The following is a 26219-nucleotide window of genomic DNA, read 5'->3' as shown; positions in this document are numbered from 1 at the left end:
AGGCACTGTTCTAAGGACTTTCCAAAAGCTTAACTCCTGACCGGGCACTGTGACTCATGCCTGTAATCCTAGCACTTTGGGAGGCTGAGGCAGGTGGATAACCTGAGGTCAGGAGTTCGAGACCAGCCTGGCCAACATGGCGAAACCCTGCCTCCACTAAAAATACAAAAATCAGCTGGACATGGTGGTGCACACCTGTAATCTCAGCTATTTAGGAGGCTGAGGCAGGAGAATTGGTTGAAATTGGGAGGCAGAGGTTGCAGTGAGCCGAGATCATGACACTGCACACCAGCCTGGGCGACAGAGTGAGACTCCATCTTGAAAAAACAAACAAAAGCTTAACTCACAATCTCTGTGACACACCCTACCTATGTTGTAGGTGCTGTCTGTGAGCACATTTTACAGAGGGGAAACAGGCTCCAGAAGGGGGGTGTTACCTGCCCGAGGGTTCTCTGATGGAACATGGCCCCGCTTGTTCCCTCCTAATCACCCCAGACCCTGGTGGTGTCCCCAGCTGGGCCCATGGGGCAATGGATAGCCCCTATTCCTCTCCTGAATCCCTCCCCAGGCTCCTGCCACTTCCCTTTCTCACTTCCCTTGTGCTGACCACCCCCACCACAAGCTGACCACAGGGAACCTCTCAGGAAACGAGGGCCGAGGTTAAGGCTGGAGGTTAAGGCAGGGTGGAAGATGGAGCAATTGCCTCGATGCCTCCTCCACCCCCATGAGCAGGGACACACTGAGCATGGCACACTCACTTCACCCTGGTTCAACACCCCCACGAGATTGACCCTGTCATTACATTAGAGATTATGCATTTTCCACATAGGGAAACTGAGGCTCAGGGATGTTAAGTGACTCACCCAAGGTCACACGGCTAGGAAGTTGCTGCACGCTCTATGTCCTAGGAGCTTCAATTGAACACTGAGAGGTTGCTGGGAGGAGCATGAGGTGCTGGGGATACAGCAACAAGCAAAACAAGACCAAGAGTAAGACAGGAAATGGGGAGGGGAGAGTAGAAGAGGAGGCAGAGGGGACAGGGTGGGGTCAAAGCAGGATGCCCTCCCAGTTCCTCCTGCCTCTAGGTTCCTCTTTCCCTGCTGACTCCAGGAGCAGATCAACCCAGATAAAGCGTGATCTCCTCTCTGGTAGAGGTGCAGGGGGCAGTACTCAACATGATCACAGAGGGAGCGCAGGCCCCTTGCTTGCTGCTGCCGCCGCTGCTGCTGCTGCTCACCCTGCCAGCCACAGGTGAGGGGGTGAGGGCCCAGCTGGCCCCAGGGGTGTCCAGGTCCACCACATCCCTGACTGAGCCCCACCCACCCATCCCCTGGCCCTGTTACAGGCTCAGACCCCGTGCTCTGCTTCACCCAGTATGAAGAATCCTCCGGCAAGTGCAAGGGCCTCCTGGGGGGTGGTGTCAGCGTGAAAGACTGCTGTCTCAACACTGCCTATGCCTACCAGGAACGTAATGGCGGGCTCTGTCAGCCTTGCAGGTTAGGGGGCGTTTGGGGCGGGGGATGCGGGGAGGGAAGGACTGTCTGCGGGGGTCACCCAAAACTGGGTACTTTCTTTCTCTAGGACTTCCAAGGGTGGCCCTGAGGCCCTGATCGTGACCATACCTCAGGGTTTCTCAACCTTGTTACTATTGACATTTGGGGCTGGAAATTCTTGGTTGGGGGAGGGGATTGCTTACCTGCATATTGTGGGATGTTTTGTAACATCCCTAGCCTTCCACTAGATGCCAGTAGCAATTCTCCCCACCAGCTGTGACAACCAAACACGTCAGCAGACATTGCCAAATGTCCCCTGGCGGTCAAAATCACCCCTGATTGAGAACCACTGATATCGCTCACACATACTGAGCACCTCCTGCACACTGGAAGCATTGCAGCGGGGGTGCAGCTTGGTATTTTCCTAATTTTGATGACAGCTCATGTTTATTGAGTGCTTACTGTATACCGACACACTGTGGGGGCAGGAGAGTTTGGGGAATTCTGAGGGCAGCTCTAGGCCCCTAATTATGATGACAGATCACATTCATTGAGCACTTCCTGTATACCAGCTGCATGGCAGGGTTGGGAGATGAGCTTGAGGATTTCTGAGGGTAGCTCTAGTATCCTGATCATGATTTCCAGCTTGCATGGATTGAGCCCTTACTGTATGCCAGACCTGTTTTCTACTTGCTTACTATATATCCCAGATACACCATGGGAATGGGAGCTTGGGGATTTTTGAGGGCAGTTCTGGGCCCCAAGTCATGTCAACAGTTCACATCTATTTGGCATGAACAGCATACCTAGGGCTACGCAGTGGGTTGGGGATAGATCTAGGGTATTTCTGAGGAGGCCTCTGAGGCCATAGGGATGATGGCTCAGGTTTATTAAGCACTTTCTATTTATCTGCTACTGTGTAGTGTGGTGACCTGGTGGGTTTCTGACATCTGCCCTTGGTTCCTAGTCCTTACCTTTGCTTACTGCAGGCCTAGTGTTGGCCTTGCCAGCCTTCCAATGGTAACTCCAGATGCCTGATTTTGAAGGTAAATGACATTATCAAGCACTTACTGTATGTCCACTGCTTCCCATTCAGTATCCCAATATCCCTAAAAGGTAGGGACTTATCGATCCATCGCACACACACTTGCCTAGCAACCCCTCGTGCCTGCCCACACTCTGGAGTCCCACATGCCATCCTTGTCAGCTCATGCCAGGATGGGATATGTGTGCTCTTCTCCACAGGTCCCCACGATGGTCCCTGTGGTCCACATGGGCCCCCTGTTCGGTGACATGCTCTGAGGGCTCCCAGCTGCGGTACCGGCGCTGTGTGGGCTGGAATGGGCAGTGCTCTGAGAAGGTGGCACTTGGGACCCTGGAGTGGCAGCTCCAGGCCTGTGAGGACAAGCAGTGCTGTCCTGGTGAGGAGGATGCGCAAGGCGGGCACTCCCTGTCACCCAGCACTGGTGGGAACGATCGGTACAGAGGTCCTCAGAGTGGGCCCATCCCGTGTTTGTAAGGACCTAAGGAGGAGAGTGGCAGGAGGTGAGGTCAGAGAGGTGAGGAGGGCCCGTTGCCTGGGGGCCATGGAGAGGACGTTCGCTTTTCGTCTCAGTGATTCAGACTGTGGGCAAGGGAGGAACGTGATCTGACTGGGCTTGGGAGGAGAACAGACTGTGCACGGTGGGGGTGAGAGGGGAAGCAGAGGGACCCACATAAAGGCTTCTGCGGCAGGCCTAGTGAGCGGGGACGGTGGGCCCAGTGTGGTGGCAGAGGATATAAGGACAGGATTAGCTCATGTGGGGCACTCGAGGAAGCAAAGAGCCCTGAATGACACCCCACCTCCATCCCATTACCCTCTCTTCTCTCCCACAGAGATGGGCGGCTGGTCTGACTGGGGGCCCTGGGAGCCTTGCTCCGTCACCTGCTCCAAAGGGATGCGGACCCGCAGACGAGCCTGTGATCACCCTGCCCCCAAGTGTGGAGGCCACTGCCCGGGAGAGGCACAGGAATCAGAGGCCTGTGACACCCAGCAGGTCTGCCCCAGTGAGTGAGGGAAGCCACAGGATGCTGATGGGTGCACCCAGCGTGGGTCTGCAGGGTTACAGCAGGGAACTGCCAGGGTGAGAGGACTTTAGCACGCATGACCACACCTGCATCCCTCCACCTCCCACCCCACCACAGCACACGGGGCCTGGGCCGCCTGGGGTCCCTGGAGCCCCTGCTCAGGATCCTGCCACGGTGGACCCCACGAACCTAAGGAGACACGAAGCCGCACGTGTTCTGCACCTGAGCCTTCCCAGAAGCCTCCTGGGAAGCCCTGCCCAGGGCCAGCCTATGAGCATCGGAAGTGCACCGGCCTGCCGCCTTGCCCAGGTACCCCAGGATGAGGCCGCTGATGTGGTTGGCGGGGCTCTTGATTGAGGGCATAGATGCTCTGCCATTTCTAGAGTTCCTAGACCATGTGACCATGCAGCTCTTCATTTGGGGACAGTCTGCTTCAAGGGTCTAGGAGCTGAGTGAAAGGATTGAGGAGGCCTTTCTCCTCACTCCCTTTCCTCCTCCAACAGTGGCTGGGGGCTGGGGGCCTTGGGGCCCTGTGAGCCCCTGCCCTGTGACCTGTGGCCTGGGCCAGACCATAGAACGACGGACGTGCAATCGCCCTGTGCCCCAGCATGGAGGCCCCTCCTGTGCTGGTGATGCCACCCGGACCCACATCTGCAACACAGCCGTGCCCTGCCCTGGTCAGCATCTCAGAGTTCACGATTTGCATGCCTAAGCCCCCCATGCCCTTCTCTGCTGCCCAGTTCCTGCTGCTGAGGCCTTGCTCCTGTCTCTGATTCCTCCTTTCCTGGCCCTGATACCTTGTTTCCACCCCGATCCCCCATTCGCACATCTGATCACCTCTACTCCCTCCTACCGCCCTCATTTCTTCCTCTGAACCTCTTGCTGATTCCCTGCTTTGTTCCAATCTCCTCTTGCCCTGTCTCTGCAGTGGATGGAGAGTGGGACTTGTGGGGACAGTGGAGCACCTGTGTCCGCCGGAACATGAAGTCCATCAGCTGTGAAGAAATCCCGGGCCAGCAGTCACGCTGGAGGACCTGCAAGGGCCGCAAGTTTGACGGACATCGATGTACCGGGCAACAACAGGATATTCGGCACTGCTACAGCATCCAACACTGCCCCTGTGAGTGTCCCCCAGACTGTGCTCTGAGGGTGGGGTGGCCCATGCAGGATAAGGGGTTTCCAACTCTCTGCTTTGCACCTCACGTCTCTGCAGCCTCCCTCTCACCTTCCCACCAAGACCTCCAGTTCTGACTCTGTGACCCCTACCCCTCATTGCAGTGAAAGGATCATGGTCAGAGTGGAGTACCTGGGGGCTGTGCATGCCCCCCTGTGGACCTAATCCCACCCGTGCCCGCCAGCGCCTCTGCACACCCTTGCTCCCCAAGTACCCGTGAGTGAGAGGGCAAAGTATGCCTGGGAGGGGGTCATGATATTACAGGCGGGAGAGTCAGCTACCCCTGGAAACCAGGGCTTCCACTGCTGAATCTAAGGTATCTGCCTTGCCGAGTGCCACCTCCCAGCTGCAGGAAGTGGGGAGAAACGAAAGAAGATGAGAAAGAAGCTCTTGGGGGAGAATTTGTAGCCTCTGTGCCCCTCAGTCACTCGTTCAGTCACTCATCCACTCTCCCATTCACTTAGTCCTTCATGTGTCATTGACTCCAACCTTTAGTTACTCATGCTTTTAGCTGCCGCCACTCAGGCCTCCATTCACTGCCTGGCTCCCACAGTCACTCATGCCTCCATCCACTTTGTCAGCATCTCACTGCCCTAAGGCACTCCAAGGCTTTTTCAGCAACAGTTGCAGATACACACAGCCCAGATCCTGTGGATCCTCCAAGGGACCCAGCTGAGCAGGCCCCTGACAGGAGGCATATGAGGAACAGCTGGTGCATGCAACAGGGGCTGCCACCTCAACCTAGGTCCAGGAAGCTGATTGGGCCTCCCAGGGAAGGTAGGGGTTGGGAAAGGCGTTCCTGGCATCAAGACTGTGAACAAAGACTTGGAGCTAGGTGATTAGCTGCCATAAGTGTTTCCAGGTGCCAGAAGGGCCCAGGTGTTAAATGTTCATCCATTTAACATCCAGGTGCCAGAGGGTTAAAACGGTCATCCCTTTTCTTCCTTCCACATACATCAAGCTACTAGATTAAGTGGACTATTCCCAGCTCGTGGAAGGGCTGCCATCTGGGAAGAGATCTCCCAGCTGGGGGGGTTAGAGTGGGGCCTGAAGATGAATTAGAGGTGTTGAATGGAGGCACAAAGGACTTGAGTGAGTGAGAGACTGAGCGGAGGAAGTAGCAATGGAGAAAACTGGGATGGGAGTGAATGGAGGGCTTGCCTAGTGGGAGAAACAACCCAGGTAAAGACCTTTCTGGACGTGGACTGAGCTTGAATAAAGTGGAGGAGAAAGACAGAGAGAGATTGGCTTGGGGCAGGGATTTGGGCCCAATGATAAGGCCTTGAATGTCAGGACAAGGCATTGGGTTTTTTCCTAGAGGCAGTGGAAAGAGATATAAAGGATATATATTTTGGACGTAAGAGAAAGTAGCTCATGCCAACAAGTAACATTCACCAGCATTTATTGAGCACTTGCTGTGTGTAAGGCACTGCTCTGAGCACTTTACCTGAATTAACTCATTTATCCTCACTCGGCCCCGTGAGGTGAGTATTAATATTACTATTCCTACCATTCTCATTTGCAGATGAGGGAAACTGAGGCACAGGGAAGCTAAAGAAATTGCCCAATATCCCATAGCTAAAAAGTAATGTTGGGAGGCCAGGCACAGTGGCTCACGCCTGTAATCCCAGCGACACTTTGGGAGGCTGAGGCAAAAGCATCACTTGAGCCCAGGAGATTGAGGCTGCAGTGAGCTATGACTGTGCCACTGCACAGCCTGGGCAACAGAATGAGACCCTGTCTCAAAAAAAAGAAAACAGATAAAACAAACAAAAGGTAGCATTTGGCACATAGCAGGCGCTCAATAAGATCTGAATGCATTCTTGCCTTCCCTGAGCTTCTCCCTTCCGTTCCTTCCCACCCCTAATGCCTCAGGCCCACCGTTTCCATGGTCGAAGGTCAGGGCGAGAAGAACGTGACCTTCTGGGGGAGACCGCTGCCACGGTGTGAGGAGCTACAGGGGCAGAAGCTGGTGGTGGAGGAGAAACGACCATGTCTACACGTGCCTGCTTGCAAAGACCCTGAGGAAGAGAAACTCTAACACCTCTCTCCTCCACTCTGAGCACCCTGACCTTCCAAACCTCAATAAACTAACCTCTTCGAGCTCGTCTACGATTCCTTAAAGGAGGAAAAACAACCCATCCCCTTCCCCAAAAGTAGGGTGATAGCATCCCACAGGGCAAAGGGCACAGCACGGGCCAAGACACAGCAGTCTGTTGCGGACAACAGTATCTTCCACTGTGGTCGCAGGTTGGCAGGAGTGAAAGCGAGTGTGCAGCCCCAGCCTCTCCCCGCCGCTGCCATAACCCCAGTGTCTGGGCCCTGCGCAGCCCCCCTTAGTGCTCCAGGGCCGCCCGGCACGTTCCTCTGCAGAGCTCCGCGTTACGAATTCCCTGATTGGCTACTTGTCTTGGCAGGCACTTCTTGATTGGCAGGCGTGCTTGTTCGTTGTCTCCCCGCCTCCTGGACCTCCCTAGATTCCCACCAGCTGGAGCCTCAGAGGAGCCTCTGCTGGCCGACTCCGACTCCGCGTCTGTGGAGGATGAACGGCAGAGGCGTGGCCGAGGCTGGCACTCTGCCGCCCGAGCACCTGCACCCACCCACTCCCGACAGCCTAGCTCCAATGCCGCAATTACCAGCGACAAATAGCTCGGCGAGGCGGGGGGCGGGCCGAGGAAGTGCCTGTGTTGCACTCTGAGCTGAGGCGGGGGCAAAGAAGTTAAGAGTCAGTGTCTGCCCGCAGGAGCCCCCAAGACAAATCCAGACACTTTCCCCTGGTATTTGTTCATTCATTCAACACTTATTAGCGCCTGCTGTATACTAAAGCTAAGTCTGAGCAGCTAGGGTGGAGAAGGGCTGGTAGAAAGAGGACATCTGAGCGAGGGAACGGACTCAGAAGGTATTCCTTTCGTGTGAATATCTATTCAACACTTAACGCCTACTGTATACTAACAATAGTGCTGGACATCACGGGGAATAGAGAAGAAGACGAATCAGAGCGTTACGTGTCTCCGCAGTAAAGGGAACAAAGCCAGACACCAGTGCTCTTAGCATTTGCTCATTCATTTACCACTTACTGAATGCCAGGCCCCTTGTGAAGAGACGCATCATAAGAGTGATAATAATCATGGTAATAGCTGCTACTTAGAAAGTACTTACTGTGTGCTTAGTAGTGTCTTAAGGCTTTCCATAGCATGAACTTATTTCATCCAGAGCAGACCCATGTGAGTCAGTATTATTATCCCCATTTTACAAAGGAAACACGCACAGAAAGGTAGTAGGCTGGACATTTTTGAAGCATCATGGATTGTGGTGAGGTCTTAAATATCAAGAGTGCTGTGGGTGGAGGGGACCCCTCTGTGTGGGGAGGTTTTGGGTGGGAGGTTTGTGACATGCACACCCAGAGTATATCGGTACACTTACTTGACTTCTCTGGGTCGTTTTCCCCTTTTTTTTTTTTTTTTTTTTTTTTTTTTTTTTTTTTTTGAGACGGAGTCTTGCTCTGTCGCCCAGGCTGGAGTGCAGTGGCCGGATCTCGGCTCACTGCAAGCTCTGCCTCCCGGGTTTCCGCCATTCTCCTGCCTCAGCCTCCCGAGTAGCTGGGACTACAGGCGCCCGCCACCTCGCCCGGCTATTTTTTTGTATTTTTAGTAGAGACGGGGTTTCACCGTGTTAGCCAGGATGGTCTCGATCTCCTGACCTCGTGATCCACCCGTCTCGGCCTCCCAAAGTGCTGGGATTACAGGCTTGAGCCACCGCGCCCGGCCCGTTTTCCCCTTATTCAAATGGACCAGTCAATGAGTTGAAGTGAAGTGGAAGCTGATGAGTACTTACTGGTCATCTTGGGAAGACTGAGCCAAAGTGAGGGGTTCTGGTTGCTACTACAGGGTATGAGAGAGGTATATGTTTACAATAAAGTGGGAATTCAGCTGTGTGTGTGAGAGAGAGAGAGAGATGCAGACCTTTGGGGCTGTGCAAGAATTAAGGATGTATTGATATGTGGCATGTGTGTAAGGTTACAACTGTGTGTATGCCATAACAATGCAGGAGTCATGCGTGTATGCACATACACATGAAGGTACCATGGATATCTATGTGTGAGTTACAAACATGGGTACAATACTGAATGTGAACATATGTCAGGGGTGTGTGTTTGAGAGTCATTGCTCACCAGTGTACAGCAAAATCATTCTTGGGGCCCCTTTTGTACGCCTATTCCTGCTGAAGAAGATGGAGACAGTTTGGGGGAGCCTTACCTTTGCCTTAGTGAATTGAGGCACTCCTGAGGTGAATCCTCATTCCTTTACAAAACAATCTACAAAAAATTAATTTCTGGAAATTGAGCCAACTGGAAAAAGGAAATGGTGCTAGGGCCACAAGTACTAGGAACCTAGGAATGGGGACCCTAGGAAGAGGCGCAGCCTGGAGATAGTTTCCTGAGGAACCTGAATTCAGACCTAAAGGAGCCAGAAGGATCTGTAGACCTGCAGCTGTTCCTGTCTCCAAAGAGGGCACCGCACCCTGCACAGCTTGTTTGCTTCCGTTACTGGGCAAAAAACCAGGGAGCACATACTTCAAGACATTGGAAAATATCTGATTTGTGGGGAGATCCCCATCTGGGGAACACTGGGATTTGGAATGCCAGAGAAGGAATCCTGAAGGGAGGAGGAAAGAGTGGCCAAATCAAAGGCGTAGGGGTGGGACTGAAGCTGGCTGGGTTGGAGGAGGGAGTAGCGGATGGTTTGGGAAATGTTTGACTTGGGTACTGTGGAAGCCTAGAGGAGGAGGGGATGGAATCTGAGACCTGGAAGTGAGGAGTTCCTGCAGACAGTGGCCAAAGGCAGCCCTCGAGAAGGGGAAGGAGAGGGCATTCCTGGCAGAAGTTACAGCACATGCAAAGGTACGGAGGTTGCCCCCTTCCTACCCCTCTCCTTAGAGGTGGGTTAGAGATGTACCCTTTTTACAGATGAGGAAACCAAATCTCAGAAAGATTAAGTCACTTTCCCAAGTGTATGGTGGAGACCCCACTTGAACCCAGGCACTGTGTCTCCAGACCCCACACTATTACTGCCTTGTTTAAACCAGCCAATGATTTAATGAATAAAGGATGAACAAATGAATAAGTGGATGATTCACCTGAAAATTCTGCAGGCAAAAGAGACTCCATATCTACTTACTTCTTGCCTATCTTCTGCCACCTCTCCTAGTCCACCATCACTGCTCACTATGGTCAAGGTCCTACCCAATCTGGCCCCTGCTACCACAACCCCCTTCAGCTTGTTCCGGCCACATTGGCACTGGATGTTTTCTCCTCCTGGCACATTCTTAAAAGAAAAAAATGTATTGATCATAAAGTGAACATGACCCTTTGGGAATTAATTGGAGTTCTTATATTCCTTCATCTATAAAATAGAAATTATATTATCCACCCCATTGGATTGTTGTGAGGGTTGGATGAAATGATGCATGTAAACAGCTTAGTTAACAGTTGGGTACAAACAGTGAACAAATGATTATGAATTAGTGATTTTATTGTAGTCAGAATCATAAAGATTTGACAGGTTCCCATATCCCACCTCTGCTTGGACTACCTCATTTGCTTATATGCAAACATTATTTGGTACCTACTGTGTGTGCACCATGGGATGGGCCTGCCTCTGTGGAAAGTTATTGGGTGCAGGGGGAGACAGCCATGGGCACTGATGACATCAGGTGGTTATCATGGGTTTTGGCTGTGTCCAGAGCAAAGGGATGGTGGCGTATATACCAAGTGTGTTCTGGTGTGGGGGTGGACATGCACCAGGGCTGGGGCTGCAGAGAATGTCTGTGTTGCAGATCTAGGTTTCTCCATGATCATCGGTGGGAATGTGTTTTGTTTGCGAGCGTATTCTCATATGAGTTTCCCTGGGTCTCTGTGTGTCAGTGTGTTGCCTGTGTATGTGTGCGTATGGGTGTATGCATGCGTGTATGTAATATGCCCATATGTGTTACCCTGGACTTGTATGTCTGTATGTATACCTAGACTGGCGTGTGTTCTCTGTCTGTACATGCCCTTGTATGTTTCCTCACTTTTGTGTGTGTTTATATGTGTGTCATTTCTTGTGTGCCTCCAGGCCCCCCTTGCCACCTTGGGCAAGGGTGTGTACACCGCCCAAGTGTCCACCTCCGCTTGTCTGATGCTGTCTACGATGCCCCCGCTCTCTGCCTAGCTGAGCCTGTGTGGACGTGGGAGACTAATCTCCCCGCGGGCACTGCGTGTGACCTCACCCCCCTCTGTGAGGGGGTTATTTCTCTACTTTCGTGTCTCTGAGTGTGCTTCCATTGCCCCCCTCCCCCCAAAAAATGCCTTCTGAGTTGAATATCAACACTACAAACCGAGTACTTGCGGAGGGCCCTGTGTATGAGTGCGAGTGGGTGTTAGGACCAGGATGAGGCGGAATGGGGGTGCCTACCTGATGACCGACCCCGACCCTCTGGACAAGCACCCAACCCCCATTCCCCAAATTGCGCATCCCCTATCAGAAAGGGGGAGGGGAAACAGGATGCGGCGAGGCGCGTGCGCATTGCCAGCTTCAGCACCGCGGACAGCGCCTTCGCCCCCGCCTGGCGGCGAGCGCCACCGCCGCCTCAGCACTGAAGGCGCGCTGACGTCACTCGCCGATCCCCCGCAAACTCCCCTTCCCGGCCACCTTGGTCGCGTCCGCGCCGCCGCCGGCCCAGCCGGACCGCACCACGCGAGGCGCGAGATAGGGGGGCACGGGCGCGACCATCCGCGCTGCGGCGCCGGCGACTCAGCGCTGCCTCAGTCTGCGGTGGGCAGCGGAGGAGTCGTGTCGTGCCTGAGAGCGCAGCTGTGCTCCTGGGCACCGCGCAGTCCGCCCCCGCGGCTCCTGGCCAGACCACCCCTAGGACCCCCTGCCCCAAGCCGCAGCCATGAACTACCTGCGGCGCCGCCTGTCGGACAGCAACTTTATGGCCAATCTGCCGAATGGGTACATGACAGACCTGCAGCGTCCGCAGCCACCCCCGCCGCCGCCCGGTGCCCACAGCCCCGGAGCCACGCCCGGTCCCGGGACCGCCACTGCTGAGAGGTCCTCCGGGGTCGCCCCCGCGGCCTCTCCGGCCGCCCCTAGCCCCGGGTCCTCGGGGGGCGGTGGCTTCTTCTCGTCGCTGTCCAACGCGGTCAAGCAGACCACGGCGGCAGCAGCTGCCACCTTCAGCGAGCAGGTGGGCGGCGGCTCTGGGGGCGCAGGCCGCGGGGGCGCCGCCTCCAAGGTGCTGCTGGTCATCGACGAGCCGCACACCGACTGGTAAGCCACTGCCGTGGACGTCTCCCGTGGGCCTGGGTCCCCCAGATCGTTCCTCTGCAAATGAGCAATTATCGAGCGCCGCTTGTGTGCCTGGCACCTGCCCTCTCACCTAAATCTTTTTCCTTTAAGTTATTAAGCTGGATGCTTCCTCTGTGCCCCGCCCTTGTCGCCCCCCCTTCGCCCCTTAAACCTTGATGGATCCAGGGAGCAATTATCGGGCACCTGCTGTGTACCTGTTCCCTACTCCGCCTCCCCCAAAAGTCTTTGGCTTCAGTGTATCCTATGAGCCTTCAAAAACCGAACGTGTCCTGCCTACCCTTCCTAACCCTTGCCCCATAGGCCTTGTCCTCTAATGGATCTTGTGAGCACTTATCTAGTACCTGCAGTATGCCTCATCCAAGAGCCCTTCCCCAAGGCCTTTGATTTCAATGAACTTTGTGAGCATTTTTTGAGAGCCTGATACTGTCCTGTTGTCCTCAACCCTTGCCCTAAGGCCTTCTCTAATGGGTCTTGTGAGCATGTGTCCAGTCTATGCTATGTGTCCCACCCCAGCTCCGTCCTTAAAGCCCTTCTAAACTCTTTAGTAAACATTGAGTACCTGCTGTGTATCCCACCCCAGCTTTTCTCCAAAAGCTTTGCCTTTCATGGATCCTGTGAGTTTTGATTGGATGCCTTCTCTGTGCCCCAACTCCAAGCTCTCTCCCTGAGGACCTTTTCTCCAAAGGATCTAGGAAGCATTTGTTAAGTGCCTGACACGTGCCCCACCTCCAAACCCCTTCTCAAGCAAATCATTTTCCTCCAGTGAGTTCCATGAGCGGTTTTGTGTGTGACTCATCTTCAGACTGTCTCCTCAAAGACCTTTCCCTACAGTGTGTCTAGAAAACATTTATTGAGTGCCTCTTGTATCCCCCGTTCTCCAGCTACTTCTTCAAAGACCTTTCCTTTGGTGGATCCATCTAGCATTTATCAACTGCCTGCAGTGTGAGCCTTCTCTAAAAGTTCTTTCCTCCAGTGTATTCAGCAAGCATGCATTGAGTGGTGCCTGCTGTATACCCCACCCTCAAACCCTTTCTCCAATACCCTTTCCTCCGGTGGCTTCAGTCTGCATGTATTGAGCACTTTCTGCATGACACAACCTGAGACCCCTCCATAAAGGCCTGTGCCTCCAGTTAATACAGTGCTCAGATATCTTACACTTGCTGTGTGTACCATTCCAGTCACTCTTTCCAAAGACTTTTTCTTTTAATCACTCCTTGGAGTATTTATGGAGCACCTACTGTGTACCTGATTGTGTGCCTTCTTCACAAAAGCCTTTTCTCTTATGGATGAAGAGTGAAGCTCCCATAGATCAACTTTCTGCACTCCTATTTCCCCTCCCCAGAGGGCTTTTCCTTCAAGGATGCAGTGAGCATTGATCAGGTGATTATATGTCCGTCCCCAGCCCCACTCCCCAAAGGCCTTTTCTTCTAGTGGATCCAGTGAGTATTTATTCCTTGTCTGCCATGTGCTCCATTCTAATCATCCTCCCCCAAAGACCTTTTCCTTCAATGGCTCCCCTGAGCATTTATGGAGTGCCTTCTGTGTGTTTTGTATATTCACACCTCCTCCCCAGAATTGTTTTCTTAACAGTAGCTCCAGTGAGCACATATGCAGGACCTGTTGTTTTGGGGAGTACGTTCTTCTTCCTTACCCCTAGGAGAGCCTGCTCCAATCACAAGGCCTCTCCCAAGGTCCTTTCCTGTGATAAATCCAGAGTTGAGTTTATAATGATCACCCCTTTCCCACTCCCTTCAGTACCCCTAGGATTCCCTCTACCAACTTTAATTCCATCCCCCCAAAGGGCTTTTAGTCTATTTAAATAACACTTATTTAAGTAAAAACTTTTACTTAATAGTTTTACTGTTTACTTAATTTACTACATTTACTAAATAAATTTAGTAAATTTACTAAGTTTACTGTTTACTTAATAGTTTTACTATTTAAGTAAACACTTACTGAGCACTTACCACGTAAGTCACTTTCAACTTCCTATTTCCAAGTCTCTAGAAATCTCTGCCCCTGCCTCAAGAGCTCTCTCTCCAGGGTTCTACTTCAGCCTAAATGTATTGAGTACCAGCTGTTTACTGGTCAGATTACCTCTCCCCCAGGAGCCTTTACCCAGTAGTAGCCTTTCTCTCTATTCGGAGCAATTTATTCATTCTACAGATATTTATTGAATCATTTCCATGAAAGTGTGGGAGGCATTTATTATTCACCATAATATACTAGGAATAACCCTTCTTCAGCTCCCCTTCCTTCTTTTTTTTCTAAATGCAGGCGTGCTTGAAATCCTCAATTGCCAGCTTGCCTTGCTATACCTTTTCCTCCACGCAACCCCACAATCATTTAATGAGCATTTATCGTATACTACTAAGAACCTTGCATTAAATGCCTCTTATCCCCTTCTTGCAGTTCTAATTTCCCCTTCAACAATCTCCATCCTGCCTTTTACACAACACAATCCTGAAAGCTCGCAATGTGTGCTGTTTTCCATTTATTCTAGCTAGGCCTCTTCCTCCACTTAGTAGCCATCTCCCCAGCTGCCTTTTTCTTCCCGAATTAGTCCAGAAAACACTTATTAATCTCTTACTCTATTATTTTCAAACAGCCACATTATCATCCCTGCAGCAGGCTTCTCTGCTTTTTTCTCTATCAATCTGTAAAGCATTTATGGAGTACGTGCTGTAATTCCTTCACCAACGTCCACTCACCAACGTGTTATCTTCCTGGTTAAGTTTGCTCCATTGAAGTCAGCAAACATCAATGAGACCTCTGCTGGATGTAGGTAACCACCCTCCTTTAGACTTCCCGTCTCCACTCCAGCCCTCCACACAGGTCCTTTGCGGCTGCTTCCTTCTTTCCGTCAAGCATTTATTATCTATGGAATACTGACAAGTTCCTTCCCCTTTCCATAATCACAAATCCAATGTTTTCCATTTTTTCTTTGTCCAGAAAACATTTATTGAGCACCTGCTGAATTCAGTGAACGATCCATCCCTTCCCCTTCTGCATCTCAGAAGCCCCCCTTTATCCCAGCATCCCTTCCAGTCTTTTCTTCCAGGCAATCTAACAAATATTTATTTAGTGTCTACTATATGTGGGGTGGGGTGGACAAAGGGAGAGAGCCTATGTATGTACGCCAGGCTCAGTATGGGGAACAGAGACTTGTTTCACCAACTTGCAGACACTCAGAACCACACAAGCTTCAGGGATTTCAGCCCCGAATAAAGGAGGAGTTGTACAAATGCTGTGATGGAATGTACACCCAAATACAGTCTGACGCCTTTCCCACCAAACCTCACCACCCTCATTCCTTCCTGGGTCTCAATTCCTCTGTGGTTTAAAGTTGAAAACTCTAAGTTGAGACTCATCTCCCCCATTTTGTGGATAATTTTGTCCTGTGTTTTTCTCCCTCTTTTTTTTTTTTTTTTTTTTTTTGAAACGGAGTCTTGCTCTGTCGCCCAGGCTGGAGTGTACTGGCGTGATCTCAGCTCACTGCAACCTCCGCCTCCCGAGTTCAAGCGAGCCTCCTGAGTAGCTGGGACTACAGGTGCGTGCCATCATGCCTGGCTAATTTTTGTATTTTTAGTAGAGATGGGGTTTCACCATGTTGGTCAGGCTGGTCTCGAACTCCTGACCTCGTGATCCACCTGCCTCGGCATCCCAGAGTGCTGGGATTACAGGCGTGAGCCACTGGGCCCGGCTGTCCAGTGTTTCTCAAACTATGGGTCACGTATTGGCTTATGACCAACATTTCACTTTCTCCATGAAGTAGGATAAATAAAAATAGAGAATAACAGAGCATATTGCACATAGTAAATGAAGTTGTTGTTTAGCAAAACATATAATGTTATTCCATTAAGATATACAATCTATAATGTATATTATATATGGCATACAGTATATAATACGGCTTTACAGTACATAATACATCTACATGTATATGTTCTTCTTCATGAAATGAAATAAAATAGCGTAGAAAAATCAGAATGCATTACCCATAGTAAAGATAATTATCTATTGAAACCTAAATTCCAATTATGCATATGTATTTATATACATTCTAAATACATATACACATAATATATAATATACAACATTTTATATGTTACATAATATATAAGACATTCTATATCCTCATATTTGCTGTACAACATATGTGTCTTATGTAATATATATTACATATATAGGATGGGTTATTATGCAAATACATATATAGTGGGTTATATAAGCTTTATTTCTTACTGTGGCTTCTTTTCTCAGATAGATTTCCCTGGAAGCAGACCCCGAGACTCTGAGATTTGCGTGCAGGAGATTTACTGGGGAGAGTGCTTGGGAATAACACCTGTGGGGGAGGTGGCGAGGGAAGCAGGATTGTGCAGAGGGAAAAGTTGAGCTGTGATGCAACCACAACAGAGGACTCAGCCAATCCTCTGGGGAGCTCTGGCACTGGAAGGACCCTTCAGAGTTGTCCCAGTTGAAGCGGGTGGCCAGGCTTTGAATTCCTACGTCAGTCATTGGCTGTAGCCTGCCCCCTGGGAGGAGGCATAATCTTGGGTGAGGCAAATCCCTGTTGCAGAGGCCAGTGCCCAGTGAGGGACACCTGTGAGCCATCAGCAGTAGATAATTCCAGAAGCTGGGGATAGATGCAAAGGCCTGGAGCAAGGAGGTAAGGATCTGAGGAGAGCATATAGTCCACACCTTGCACTGCTCTGATCCACTTCCTTCTTTTTTTTTTTTTTTTTTTTTTTTTTTTTTGAGACGGAGTCTCGCTCTGTCGCCCAAGCTGGAGTGCAGTGGCCGGATCTCAGCTCACTGCAAGCTCCGCCGCCCGAGTTTACACCATTCTCCTGCCTCAGCCTCCCGAGTAGCTGGGACTACAGGCGCCTGCCACCTCGCCCGGCTAGTTTTTTGTATTTTTTAGTAGAGACGGGGTTTCACCGTGTTAGCCAGGATGGTCTTGATCTCCTGACCTCGTGATCCGCCCGTCTCGGCCTCCCAAAGTGCTGGGATTACAGGCTTGAGCCACCGCGCCCGGCCTCCACTTCCTTCTTATAGTAAGTTCACCCCATTGGGGAATGGCATTTCCACAATTCTAATCGGTCTTGTTTTCTCAGGGACACTTGAAAGAGCACAGTAGTGAGATGAGCCATAGTCTCTGCTGCTGCAGTTGATTTCAATGTCATAAATGATATTCATCCTCTCCTTCCTCTATTGCACATTCTAGATTCCCCCCCACCCTCAGTTAGCACCTCTCTTTGTCTGGGTGGCTCCCATCCCGCAGAGATCCCTGAGCCTTTAGTCCCCATGCCCTTCTCAGGCTGTAGCTGCTGTACAAACAACCACATTGCCCATTTACTATCAAAGTTGAACAAGGAGTACCAACAGATGCCCAAGCAGATCCCCTGGGTGCCAAACATACTCCTCCCTGCCTCCACTGCATACCAGCAGCTCTACCTCCTCCTGAGGAGCAAGGTCAGTCATGTCCCCTGCCAAGACAATGACTCCTCTTTATGTCCCTCGGCATGAGAAACCCGAAGTGCCCTGAGGGCAATCATAGCTTACAGTTTAATGGGATTCTTGCTGTGTCCCCTGGTAGCAGTGTTCCCCCTTGGAGAACCAGGACCTCTAACCTTGCAGAGCCCTGAGGGAACAGGAAGCACAATTTCAAAAGTGGATCACTGGGATTGCTGGTAAGCTGGGTCACTCCTTCCTGACCTCTGTGTCCCCACACCCGTGTATTCTACCTGTTAGGAAACACAGCACCTACAATGGCCATTGATTTAGGGTTGACACTGTTTTGGAGGATAGTGCCCATTCTTGCATAGTCTCACCTCCAACCTGGTGTCTTAGCTGTGGCTGCACCAAATTGGTCCATCATTTCGTCAGGCCAGCAGCTCCTGGGTGGCGTGGTGTGTAATACCATCAGTTAATTCCATGGTCATGGGTCCACTTTTGCACCTCCTTTGCTTTGCATTCCTTTACTTTGCTATAAAGTGTGTCCTTTGGTTTGATACAGTGTTATGCGGGGTCTCGTGCTGGTGGATCAAATGTTATGTAAGCCCTTAGACAGTGAGCTGGCTGAGGTCCTGCAGTAAGAAAAGGCAAACTCAAATATGGAATATTGCAGTCAAAATCGATTACTGCTCTTTGCAGGATGGAAGGGGCCCAATGTAATCAGCTTGCCACAAAGTGGTTGGTTGGCCTTCTGGAGGGATGGTGGCATGTCAGGGATTCAGTATTAGTCTCTGTTGCTGGCAGGTTGGACATTCAGCAGTAACACTGCTGCCCCCACACATAGCTTCTTTCTCTGCTGCTATTGCCACTTATTCATGTGCCCATCTGCTAGCACTGAGGTGGCTGATTAGAGCCTGGCTGACATCATCGGGCTGACTCATGCTGTCTACCTGGTTGCCTAGTGTCACTTCCATGGCGCCATGGCAGATGCTGTCTGATGGCAGATGCTGTCTGGTGGGTGTTAACACACGATCCAAAGATCCTCACTCCTCTTTTTTTTTTTTTTTTTAGAGACAGAGTCTCACTCTGTCGCCCAGGCTGGTGCAGTGGCGCAATCTCAGCTCAGTGCAACCTCCACCTCCCGGGTTGAAGCGATTCCCCTACCTCAGCCTCCCGAGTAGCTGGGATTATAGGCGTGCATCACCACGCCTGGCTAATTTTTGTATTTTTAGTAGAGATGGGATTTCACCATGTTGGCTAAGCTGGTCTTGAACTCCTGACCTCAGGTGATCTGCCCACCTCGGCCTCCCAAAGTGCTGGGATTACAGGCGTGAGCCACCACACCCAGTCTCACTCCTCACTTCTTACCCACTCCTAGGTGTCTGCCCACATTTCTGTATCCCAGACCTCTTTGTCTGGATCTTCCAATCTTTTTCTTTCCAGGCCCCTGACCAACCAGCCAAACCATTTACCACTGCCCATAAGTGGATATATGTATTCTAATCTTGAGGCACTTCTCTTTCTGCACAAAGGAGATGAGCAGGTGCACAGCCTGAAGCTCTGCCCACTGGGAGCTCTGCCACTGTCTTTCAAGCCCATTCCAGTTGGGTTACAGTGCAACCACTGCCCATTTTTGGCTTCCACCCACATACTAAGACAACCCATTTGTGAACCAAGCTTAGACCTTTCCCTCTTTCATCAGCTAGTTTTATGGAGTCCCCTTAGTGAGACAGGCACTAGCACAACAGTTGTGGAAGACATGGGGATCAGGGTTATTTACCTGCTCATGCACCTTGCTTGGTCCTGCTTGGGCTCAATCCTGACTGCCGGGCCCACCTGACTTTATTATTTGGCAGGCCTAGCAGGACCCAGCTCATAATGGGAACTTCTGGATGCACAATCATTTGGTGCCTGGTCAAGCATTCTGTCTCTATCAGGGCCCAGCACCTCAATGGGATATCTTTCTCAAAAGGCGTAAAATTCTCTGCTGCAGATGGCATGGCTTTGCTCCAGAACCCCAAGGGCCTCCCACTCAGGCTTCCCATAAGCTCCTCACTGCATCTTTCCCCACTACTGACACCTCCAGCATCATAAGATCTGCCAGATCATCTGGCCTAAATGGCAGGACTGCTTGTACCACAGCCTGGACCTGCTGCAGAGCCCTTTTCTGCTCTGGCCCTCACACAAAGCTGGTAGCTTTACATGTTGCCTGGAATATGGGTCAGAGCAGCATTTGTGCGTGGGGGATATGCTGCCTCCAGAACGGGAAGAGGCCTGCTAGGTATTGTGCTTTCCTCTTCATGGTGGAAGGTGCATGATTCAATGCTTTGCCCTATTCTTTGGAGGGGCCGTCCTGATTTACTGACCTGGACCACTGGATTCCTAAAAATTTTACTAATGCAGCAGTCCCCTGAGTCTTTGTGGGGTTTATCCCCCACCCCCGGAGTGAATGTGTCTTACCAGGGCAATATGCTAACCCTCTCTTGTTCATCTCACACAATCAGTATGATGCAATCGATGTGGTGGTCCAGTGTGCTATTCCATGGGATGTCCAGATAGTCCAGGTTTCTTTGAACTATATTATGACACCAGGTGAGAGAGATAGCATAGCCCTATGAAAGACCATTTACGAATATTATCATCAGTCTCGTGAGTGTGAACTGTTTCTGATCCTTTTTCCTAATCAGAATAGAAAAGAATTCATTTGCCAAGTCAGTGGCTACCTGCTGTACCTGAGGTCTTATTAATCTGCTCTGACAATGACAGCATGTCCAGTATGGCAGGTACAAGCAAGGGTACTACTTGATTGTGCTTGCAGTAGTCTGCAAGCATTCTCCAGGACCCATCTGACCTCTCCAGGGACCAGGCCACTCAATTCGATGGAGATAAGATGAGACCAACACCCCTGCATCCTTTAGATCTTTCAATGTGGCATTGATTTCCATAATCACCCATAGGGTGGATACAATATTGTTTGTGGTTTACTGTTTTGTTCAGGGCATGGGGGTGTGCACCATTTTAGAAGCTTCTATCTGGACTTCCCTACTGAAATAGCTCTTACGCCACAGGCTGAGGAGCCCATGTAGGGGTTCTGACAACTACAAAGTATGCCATTGCAATTACACATTTGTGAACTGAGGAAGTGACCACTGGATGGGTCTCTGGACCCCCCAGACCCACTGTAAGCAGGACCTGGGCCAGGACTCATTTATCACCTTACCACTACTGTGCTTCTCAGCGTGACTGGTACCACCCTCACCAGCATATTTCTTATTGATTTCATAAGTTGAGTGTATCCTCCAGGCCTTAATCAGCTGGTGGGTTTTCCAGACTTCAGTAGTATATCTACTCCAACATGTCTGCTTCTTTGAGCCCTTTAATCCTTCCCTGTGCAATCTGCCATGGAAGTTTTGCTTTACTTAGTGTGGGCCATTGTTTACTCCAGGTTTCCAAATACCAGTGTGTTAGTAACACTTCCTAGAGTCCTCGCCAGGGTTTTAAGTTCCATATCCTGGGAGAGCGCGCCAACTTCCTGTTCTACCTCCTTTGCCCATTGTCCTCAGGATCTAGTCTCATTCATACCTTCTCAGCCCCTGCCAATACATACTAGCCAGATTCTTTAGGTTCTTCTACAGATCATTTATCTCCTTCCTTTGCAAGCCTAGAACCTGTCCAGTCAGGTTTCACTAGGATTTCACCCTAATTTTTGGTCTGGTTAACAGGAGGAGAGGTGGGAGGTAAACTCTGAGGGGGCAGGCATTATCTTACAAAGCGCCTGCGTCATCTGAGGCCTCTGCATTATCTTTAAGCAGAAGGTCTATATTCTAACTCAGGGGAGTAGTCTACTTCAGCAGGCCCAGTGGATGCAGGTGAGTCTGTAAGTTCAAGGTGTTTAACTGCATCTGCCCAAATATCCCCATCTCAGAGTCCTACTCCTGTCCTATTAGGGACATGAGCATGGCCTAGGAGATGTGCTGGGCCTGAGAAGTCAACTTTCTCTGAAGCTCCGCCACCATGTAGAATTGAATTCTGAGCCTGGCCCTCCCTTCTGTCTGCCCTCTGACTGCGGGAGATGAGGGTTTCCTTAAATGGAGTCACGGAGGTCCTCTGGCTTTCACGTTTTGCCTTGAATTCACCCTGAGCACGTCAGGTCTTTCTTCAGCTACTCAATGGCATTTAGGGAATAGTCACCAAAGTCTGGTTACCATTTCCCTGACATCACTCATGTTCCAGGAGTATTTCACCAGCCAGTACATTCCCTTCCACCAGAATCCCATTACAGCCCACCATCAGGAAAAGTCACTGCCGCTCCAAAACCCTGGGGGCCTGCACTGTATTCTCCCACCTGGGAGAAGAAATTCCACACAGCGTCTTTTCCTACTACTGACACCTCCAGTGTCATAGGATCTGCCAGATCATATGGCCTAAGTCACATCCTGCTTGCACCACAGCCCGGACCTGCTGCAGAGCACTTTGCATTGCTACAGCATATCGGAGGCTATCTATCCCCCACCTCCCACTACTGACAGATCCTCACTGCCATCTGGCTGCTGGGTAACCCAGTGCCAGAACTGCATTAGACCACCCTTGTAGTTTGACTTCCATGGCCCACTGTCTTAGATTGGGTTCCCTGGAAAAAGACTTTGAGGTGGAGATTTGCATGCAGGAGGCTTACTGGAGTGTGCCATTGGGATCAACGCTTGTGAGGAGGGTTGGGTTGAGCAGAGGGAGAGGCTGGCTCAAGATGTAGTTGCCTCAGGGGACTCCACTGATCTTAGGGGGAGCCCTTGGGGCTGGGAGGGTCCTTCAGAGTCAGCCCAGGTTGAGGCAAGGAGGCTGGCCTTTCTTTCCCCTCATAGACCAGACCATGGGGATGCCCTCATGAGGTAGGTATAACCTTGGCCAAGGCAGTTCACTGTGACAAGACAATTCCCAGTGGGGACACAGCCATGAGCTGTCAGCAGCTGCCATTCAAGGTGCATTGTCCCTGAAGAAGAGGCCTGAGCAGACCACCACAGTATCCAACTACACTTATGGTCGGAAAAGTTTTAGAAACAGTGATACACCCTCATCATTCCCACTCATCAGTTTATAGATGAAAAATGTGCAGGGCTGAGAGAGATTCTCTCCTAACACTTCTGAGGGGATAGTGTCAGCGATGGTGTGTGTGTGTGTGTGTGTGTGTGTGTGTGTGTGTGTGTGTCAGAGAGCGAGCAAGGAAAAAGAAGTAGCTGTACCTGGGGTCTCTTGCATATGTCACTCAAGTCACCAGGGTCCATTTGTGCTGTGTGTGTGTGTGTGTGTGTGTGTGTATGTGTGTCCAAGACCCTGATTGTATGCGTGTCAGTGACCAATAGCCCTGAAAGTCTCTCCCCCTCATCCCCCTTCCATGAGAAACCTGATTGGGGATGAGCTTCCATCCCTGGAGCAGGCTGTTGGCTAGAAATCCTGAGCCTGGGGGAGGAGGCCACCGGAAACCAAGCCCAGCTGGGGACAGGCCCGGGGAAAATGACATAGCAGTTCGTGATGTTCCTACTGCTGCTCCCACTCCCCCTCCCTCCTGTTGCTCCCTCTCCTCCTCAGCTGCATTCCTCCCTGCCCCCCATGATTGCCAGCTACACTGGCTTCTCCTAGAGCCACCCAGCCCGCACCACTCAATCCACTCCTCCTTGTCGGATGCAGCTGCCCACCCATGGCCATTGTGTTTCTCACAGCACACAACCACACATGGTGATTGTGCTCCTCCTTGTGAAAGGGCCAGAGAGTGGAGAGAGGCTTCAGGCCACACAGCCAGACACCAGCACTGAGATATACACAGGGACTAAAAAATACACAAAAACAGGCAAGCGTCAGAGAAATGTAGTTCCTTCCTTCCTTCCTTCCTTCCTTCCTTCCTTCCTTCCTTCCTTCCTTCCTTCCTTTCTTTCTTTCTTTCTTTCTTTCTTTCTTTCTTTCTTTCTTTCTTTCCTTCTTTCCTTCCTTCCTTCCTTCTTTCCTTCCTTCCTCCCTCCCTCTCTCTCTCTTTCTCTCTCTTTCTCTCTTTCTTTCTTTCTTTCTTTCTTTCTTTCTCTCTTTTTTGCCTAGGTCTTGCTCTGTTGCCCAGGCTGGAGTGCAGTGGTGCAATCACAGCACACTGTCGCCTCGACCTCCTGGGCTCAAGCCATTCTCCTGCCTCAGCCTCCCCAGTAGCTGGGACTACAGGCGTGCACCGCTATGCCTGGCTAGTTTTTGTTTTTCGTTTTTTGGGTTTTTTTTGAGATGGAGTCTTGTTCTTGTTGCCCAGGCTGGAGTGTAGTAGTGCCATTTTGGCTCACTGCAACTTCCGCCTCCCGGGTTCAAGTGACTCTCCTGCCTCAGCCTCCCATGTAGCTGGGACTACAGGCATGCACCACTACACCCCGCTAATTTTGTATTTTTAGTAGAGAAGAGGTTTCACCATGTCGGCCAGGCTGGTCTCGAACTCCTGACCTCAGGTAATCCACCCGCCTCGGCCTATCAAAGTTCTGGGATTACAGGTGTGAGCCACAGTCGTTGGCTTTTATTTTTCTCCCTCAATTTTTTTTTTATAGAGATGGGGGGTCTCTCTATGTTGTCCAGGGTGGTCTCCAACCCCTGGCCTGAAGCAATCCTCCTACCTCCAGCCTCCCAAAGTGCTGGGATTACAGGCCTAAGCCACCGTACCTGGCCAGATATGTGTTTTCTAAGGTTCTTTGCCGTTTACTCGTCTCCATGCAATTTCAAAGTATGTTCTAATTTACGTAGTACTGCTAATTTTATGAAGTTTTTTAAAAAAACATGTACAATGGTAATGTGATGAGCAGACTATATTTTGGGAAATACCTGCTTTCTGCAGTTTAAGGCCACATTTTACAGTTTGCAATGTCCTTTAACATTTTTGCAGTTCTGTGAGGATTACAACATACTTTATTCACAAAGCACTCTTTGATTTTTTCAAAATATTTCAATAATTATAAGGCACTTTGTGGTTTCTTTAGTAGCACTGAAGGGGCAAAAGGGTAAAGGGCCTGTGTTTTGTCTTCCCTTCTGAGATTTTTGTCGTTGACAGTTGTGTTCTGTTTTTCCTCTCCAGGGCAAAATACTTCAAAGGGAAAAAGATCCATGGAGAAATTGACATTAAAGTAGAACAGGTAAGTTGGGACATTTGGACCTGGGGGTCAGTTGTCCATACTGCAAACTGAGTGGCCATTTTTGTGTGATGTAGGTGAATCACCAATTTTTTTCTCCTTCCCAGGCCGAATTCTCTGATCTCAACCTTGTGGCCCATGCCAATGGTGGATTCTCTGTGGACATGGAAGTTCTTCGGAATGGGGTGAAGGTCATGCGGTGAGTATAAAAAGGGTACCTTGGTGTTACGAGCGAGGCATAAGAACTCTCCCCCTTAGAGCTGGGGGAAAGTTCCTACCTCCCCACCCATCCTTCTGTGGGCAAGAACTTAGGCATGGAATGTGGGGAGCCAACTTTTCTTCAGAAAAAGAGCCAGGGACCCCAGCATGCCACAAGCCAGGCTTTAAAAATATATATATATATTTATATATATATATATAATATAAATATATTTATAAATTTTATATATAATATAAATATACACACACACACACACATATATATATATATATATGTATATATTTCAGACAGGGTCTTGCTCTGTCTCCCAGGCTGGAGTGCACTGACGCAATCATGGCTCACTGCAGCTACAACTTCTCAGGCTCAAGTGATCTTCTCACCTCAGCCTCCCAAGTAGCTGAGACTACAGGTGCACACCACCATGCCTGGCTAATTTTTATGTTTTTTTGTAGAGATGGGGATCTCACTATGTTGCCCAGGTTTGTCTCAAACTTCTGGGCTCAAACAATCCACCTGCTTTGGCCTCTCAAAGTGCTGGGATTATAGGCATGAGCCGTCACACTCAGCCTTCAATTATTAATTAAATAAACATTTGCTAGATATCTGCTACATGCCAGGTGCTGCTCTCAGGACTTCATATTCAACAAATATTTATTATACACCTACTGTGTGCCAGGAGCTATTCTACATGCTGAAAGACCAAAAAATAAAAAATAAAAAAAAAGAACCCGGGTCTTATGAAACTTACATTCTACTGTGAGATACACACAATACACAAATAAATAAGAAAATGTAAAAGTGCTAAGAAAAAAAATATAGCAGGGACCAGATGTGGTGGCTCACGCCTGTAATCCCAACACTTTGGGAGGCCAAGGTGGGTGGATCACTTGAGCCCAGGAGTTCAAGACTAGCCTGGCCAACATGGTGAAACCCGTTTCTACTAAAAATACAAAAATTAGCCAGGCGTGGTGGCAGGTGCCTGTAATCCCAGCTACTTGGGAGACTGAGGCAGGGAAATCGCTTGAACCTGAGAGGCAGAGGTTGCAGTGAGCCATGATTGCTCCAGCCTGGACAACAGAGCAACACTCCGTCTCAAAAAAATAAATTAATTAATTAAAAAGAAAGAAAGAAAAAAGAAAAAAATATTTAGCACTAAAGCAGATGTAGCAATTGTTGGATGATGGTGGGGTCTGCAGTTGGGATAGGGTGGCCTGGTTGCAAGAGAGACATTTGAGGAAAAACCTGATGGAGGTGAAGGAGTGATCCATGCAGGTATCTAGGGGCAAGTGCTTTAGACAGACAGAACATCCTTGG

The 26219-nt window shown here is 50.3% G+C and overlaps 2 protein-coding genes across 5 annotated transcripts in view; both read left to right on the top strand.

Moving 5' to 3' along the window:
• The first annotated feature begins 741 nt into the window (after nt 1-741).
• CFP (complement factor properdin) lies at nt 742-6835 on the top strand. Of its 2 annotated transcripts, XM_015127298.3 has the most exons (10): nt 742-901; nt 1086-1251; nt 1346-1496; nt 2739-2914; nt 3369-3539; nt 3678-3869; nt 4064-4237; nt 4489-4680; nt 4839-4950; nt 6610-6835. In XM_015127298.3, exons 2-10 carry the CDS (start codon nt 1176-1178, stop codon nt 6773-6775), a joined length of 1410 nt encoding a protein of 469 aa, XP_014982784.1. In that variant the 5' UTR covers nt 742-901; nt 1086-1175; the 3' UTR covers nt 6776-6835. The 2 variants fall into 2 exon arrangements, with proteins under 2 accessions (XP_014982784.1, XP_077844746.1); XM_077988620.1 differs by lacking the exon at nt 742-901 and having other exon boundaries at nt 1009-1251; nt 2739-2959; nt 3318-3539.
• A 4703-nt stretch (nt 6836-11538) lies between these two features.
• The window catches only part of SYN1 (synapsin I), a 50199-nt gene continuing 35518 nt past the window's right edge, over nt 11539-26219 (top strand). For all 3 annotated transcript variants that reach the window (XM_015127296.3, XM_028842222.2, XM_015127295.3), the window contains exons 1-3: nt 11539-12044; nt 24631-24688; nt 24793-24884. In XM_015127296.3, the coding sequence (XP_014982782.1) occupies nt 11668-12044; nt 24631-24688; nt 24793-24884 (527 nt within the window). In that variant the 5' untranslated portion in view covers nt 11539-11667. The remainder of the gene's footprint in view (nt 12045-24630; nt 24689-24792; nt 24885-26219) is intronic.

This window comes from Macaca mulatta, chromosome X (assembly GCF_049350105.2).
Source record: "Macaca mulatta isolate MMU2019108-1 chromosome X, T2T-MMU8v2.0, whole genome shotgun sequence".
Classification (NCBI taxonomy): Eukaryota; Metazoa; Chordata; class Mammalia; order Primates; family Cercopithecidae; genus Macaca; species Macaca mulatta.
The sequence above is the reverse complement of the archived record's forward strand: the minus strand, read 5'-3'. Positions and strand labels throughout refer to the sequence as shown.

Coding starts and splice junctions, on each gene's coding strand:
- CFP (XM_077988620.1), top strand. CDS start 1,176: ATGATCACAGAGGGAGCGCAGGCCCCTTGCTTGCTGCTGCCGCCGCTG. Junction 1,497..2,738: donor GGGCTCTGTCAGCCTTGCAG/GTTAGGGGGCGT, acceptor TCTTCTCCACAG/GTCCCCACGATGGTCCCTGT. Junction 4,681..4,838: donor CAGCATCCAACACTGCCCCT/GTGAGTGTCCCC, acceptor CCCTCATTGCAG/TGAAAGGATCATGGTCAGAG.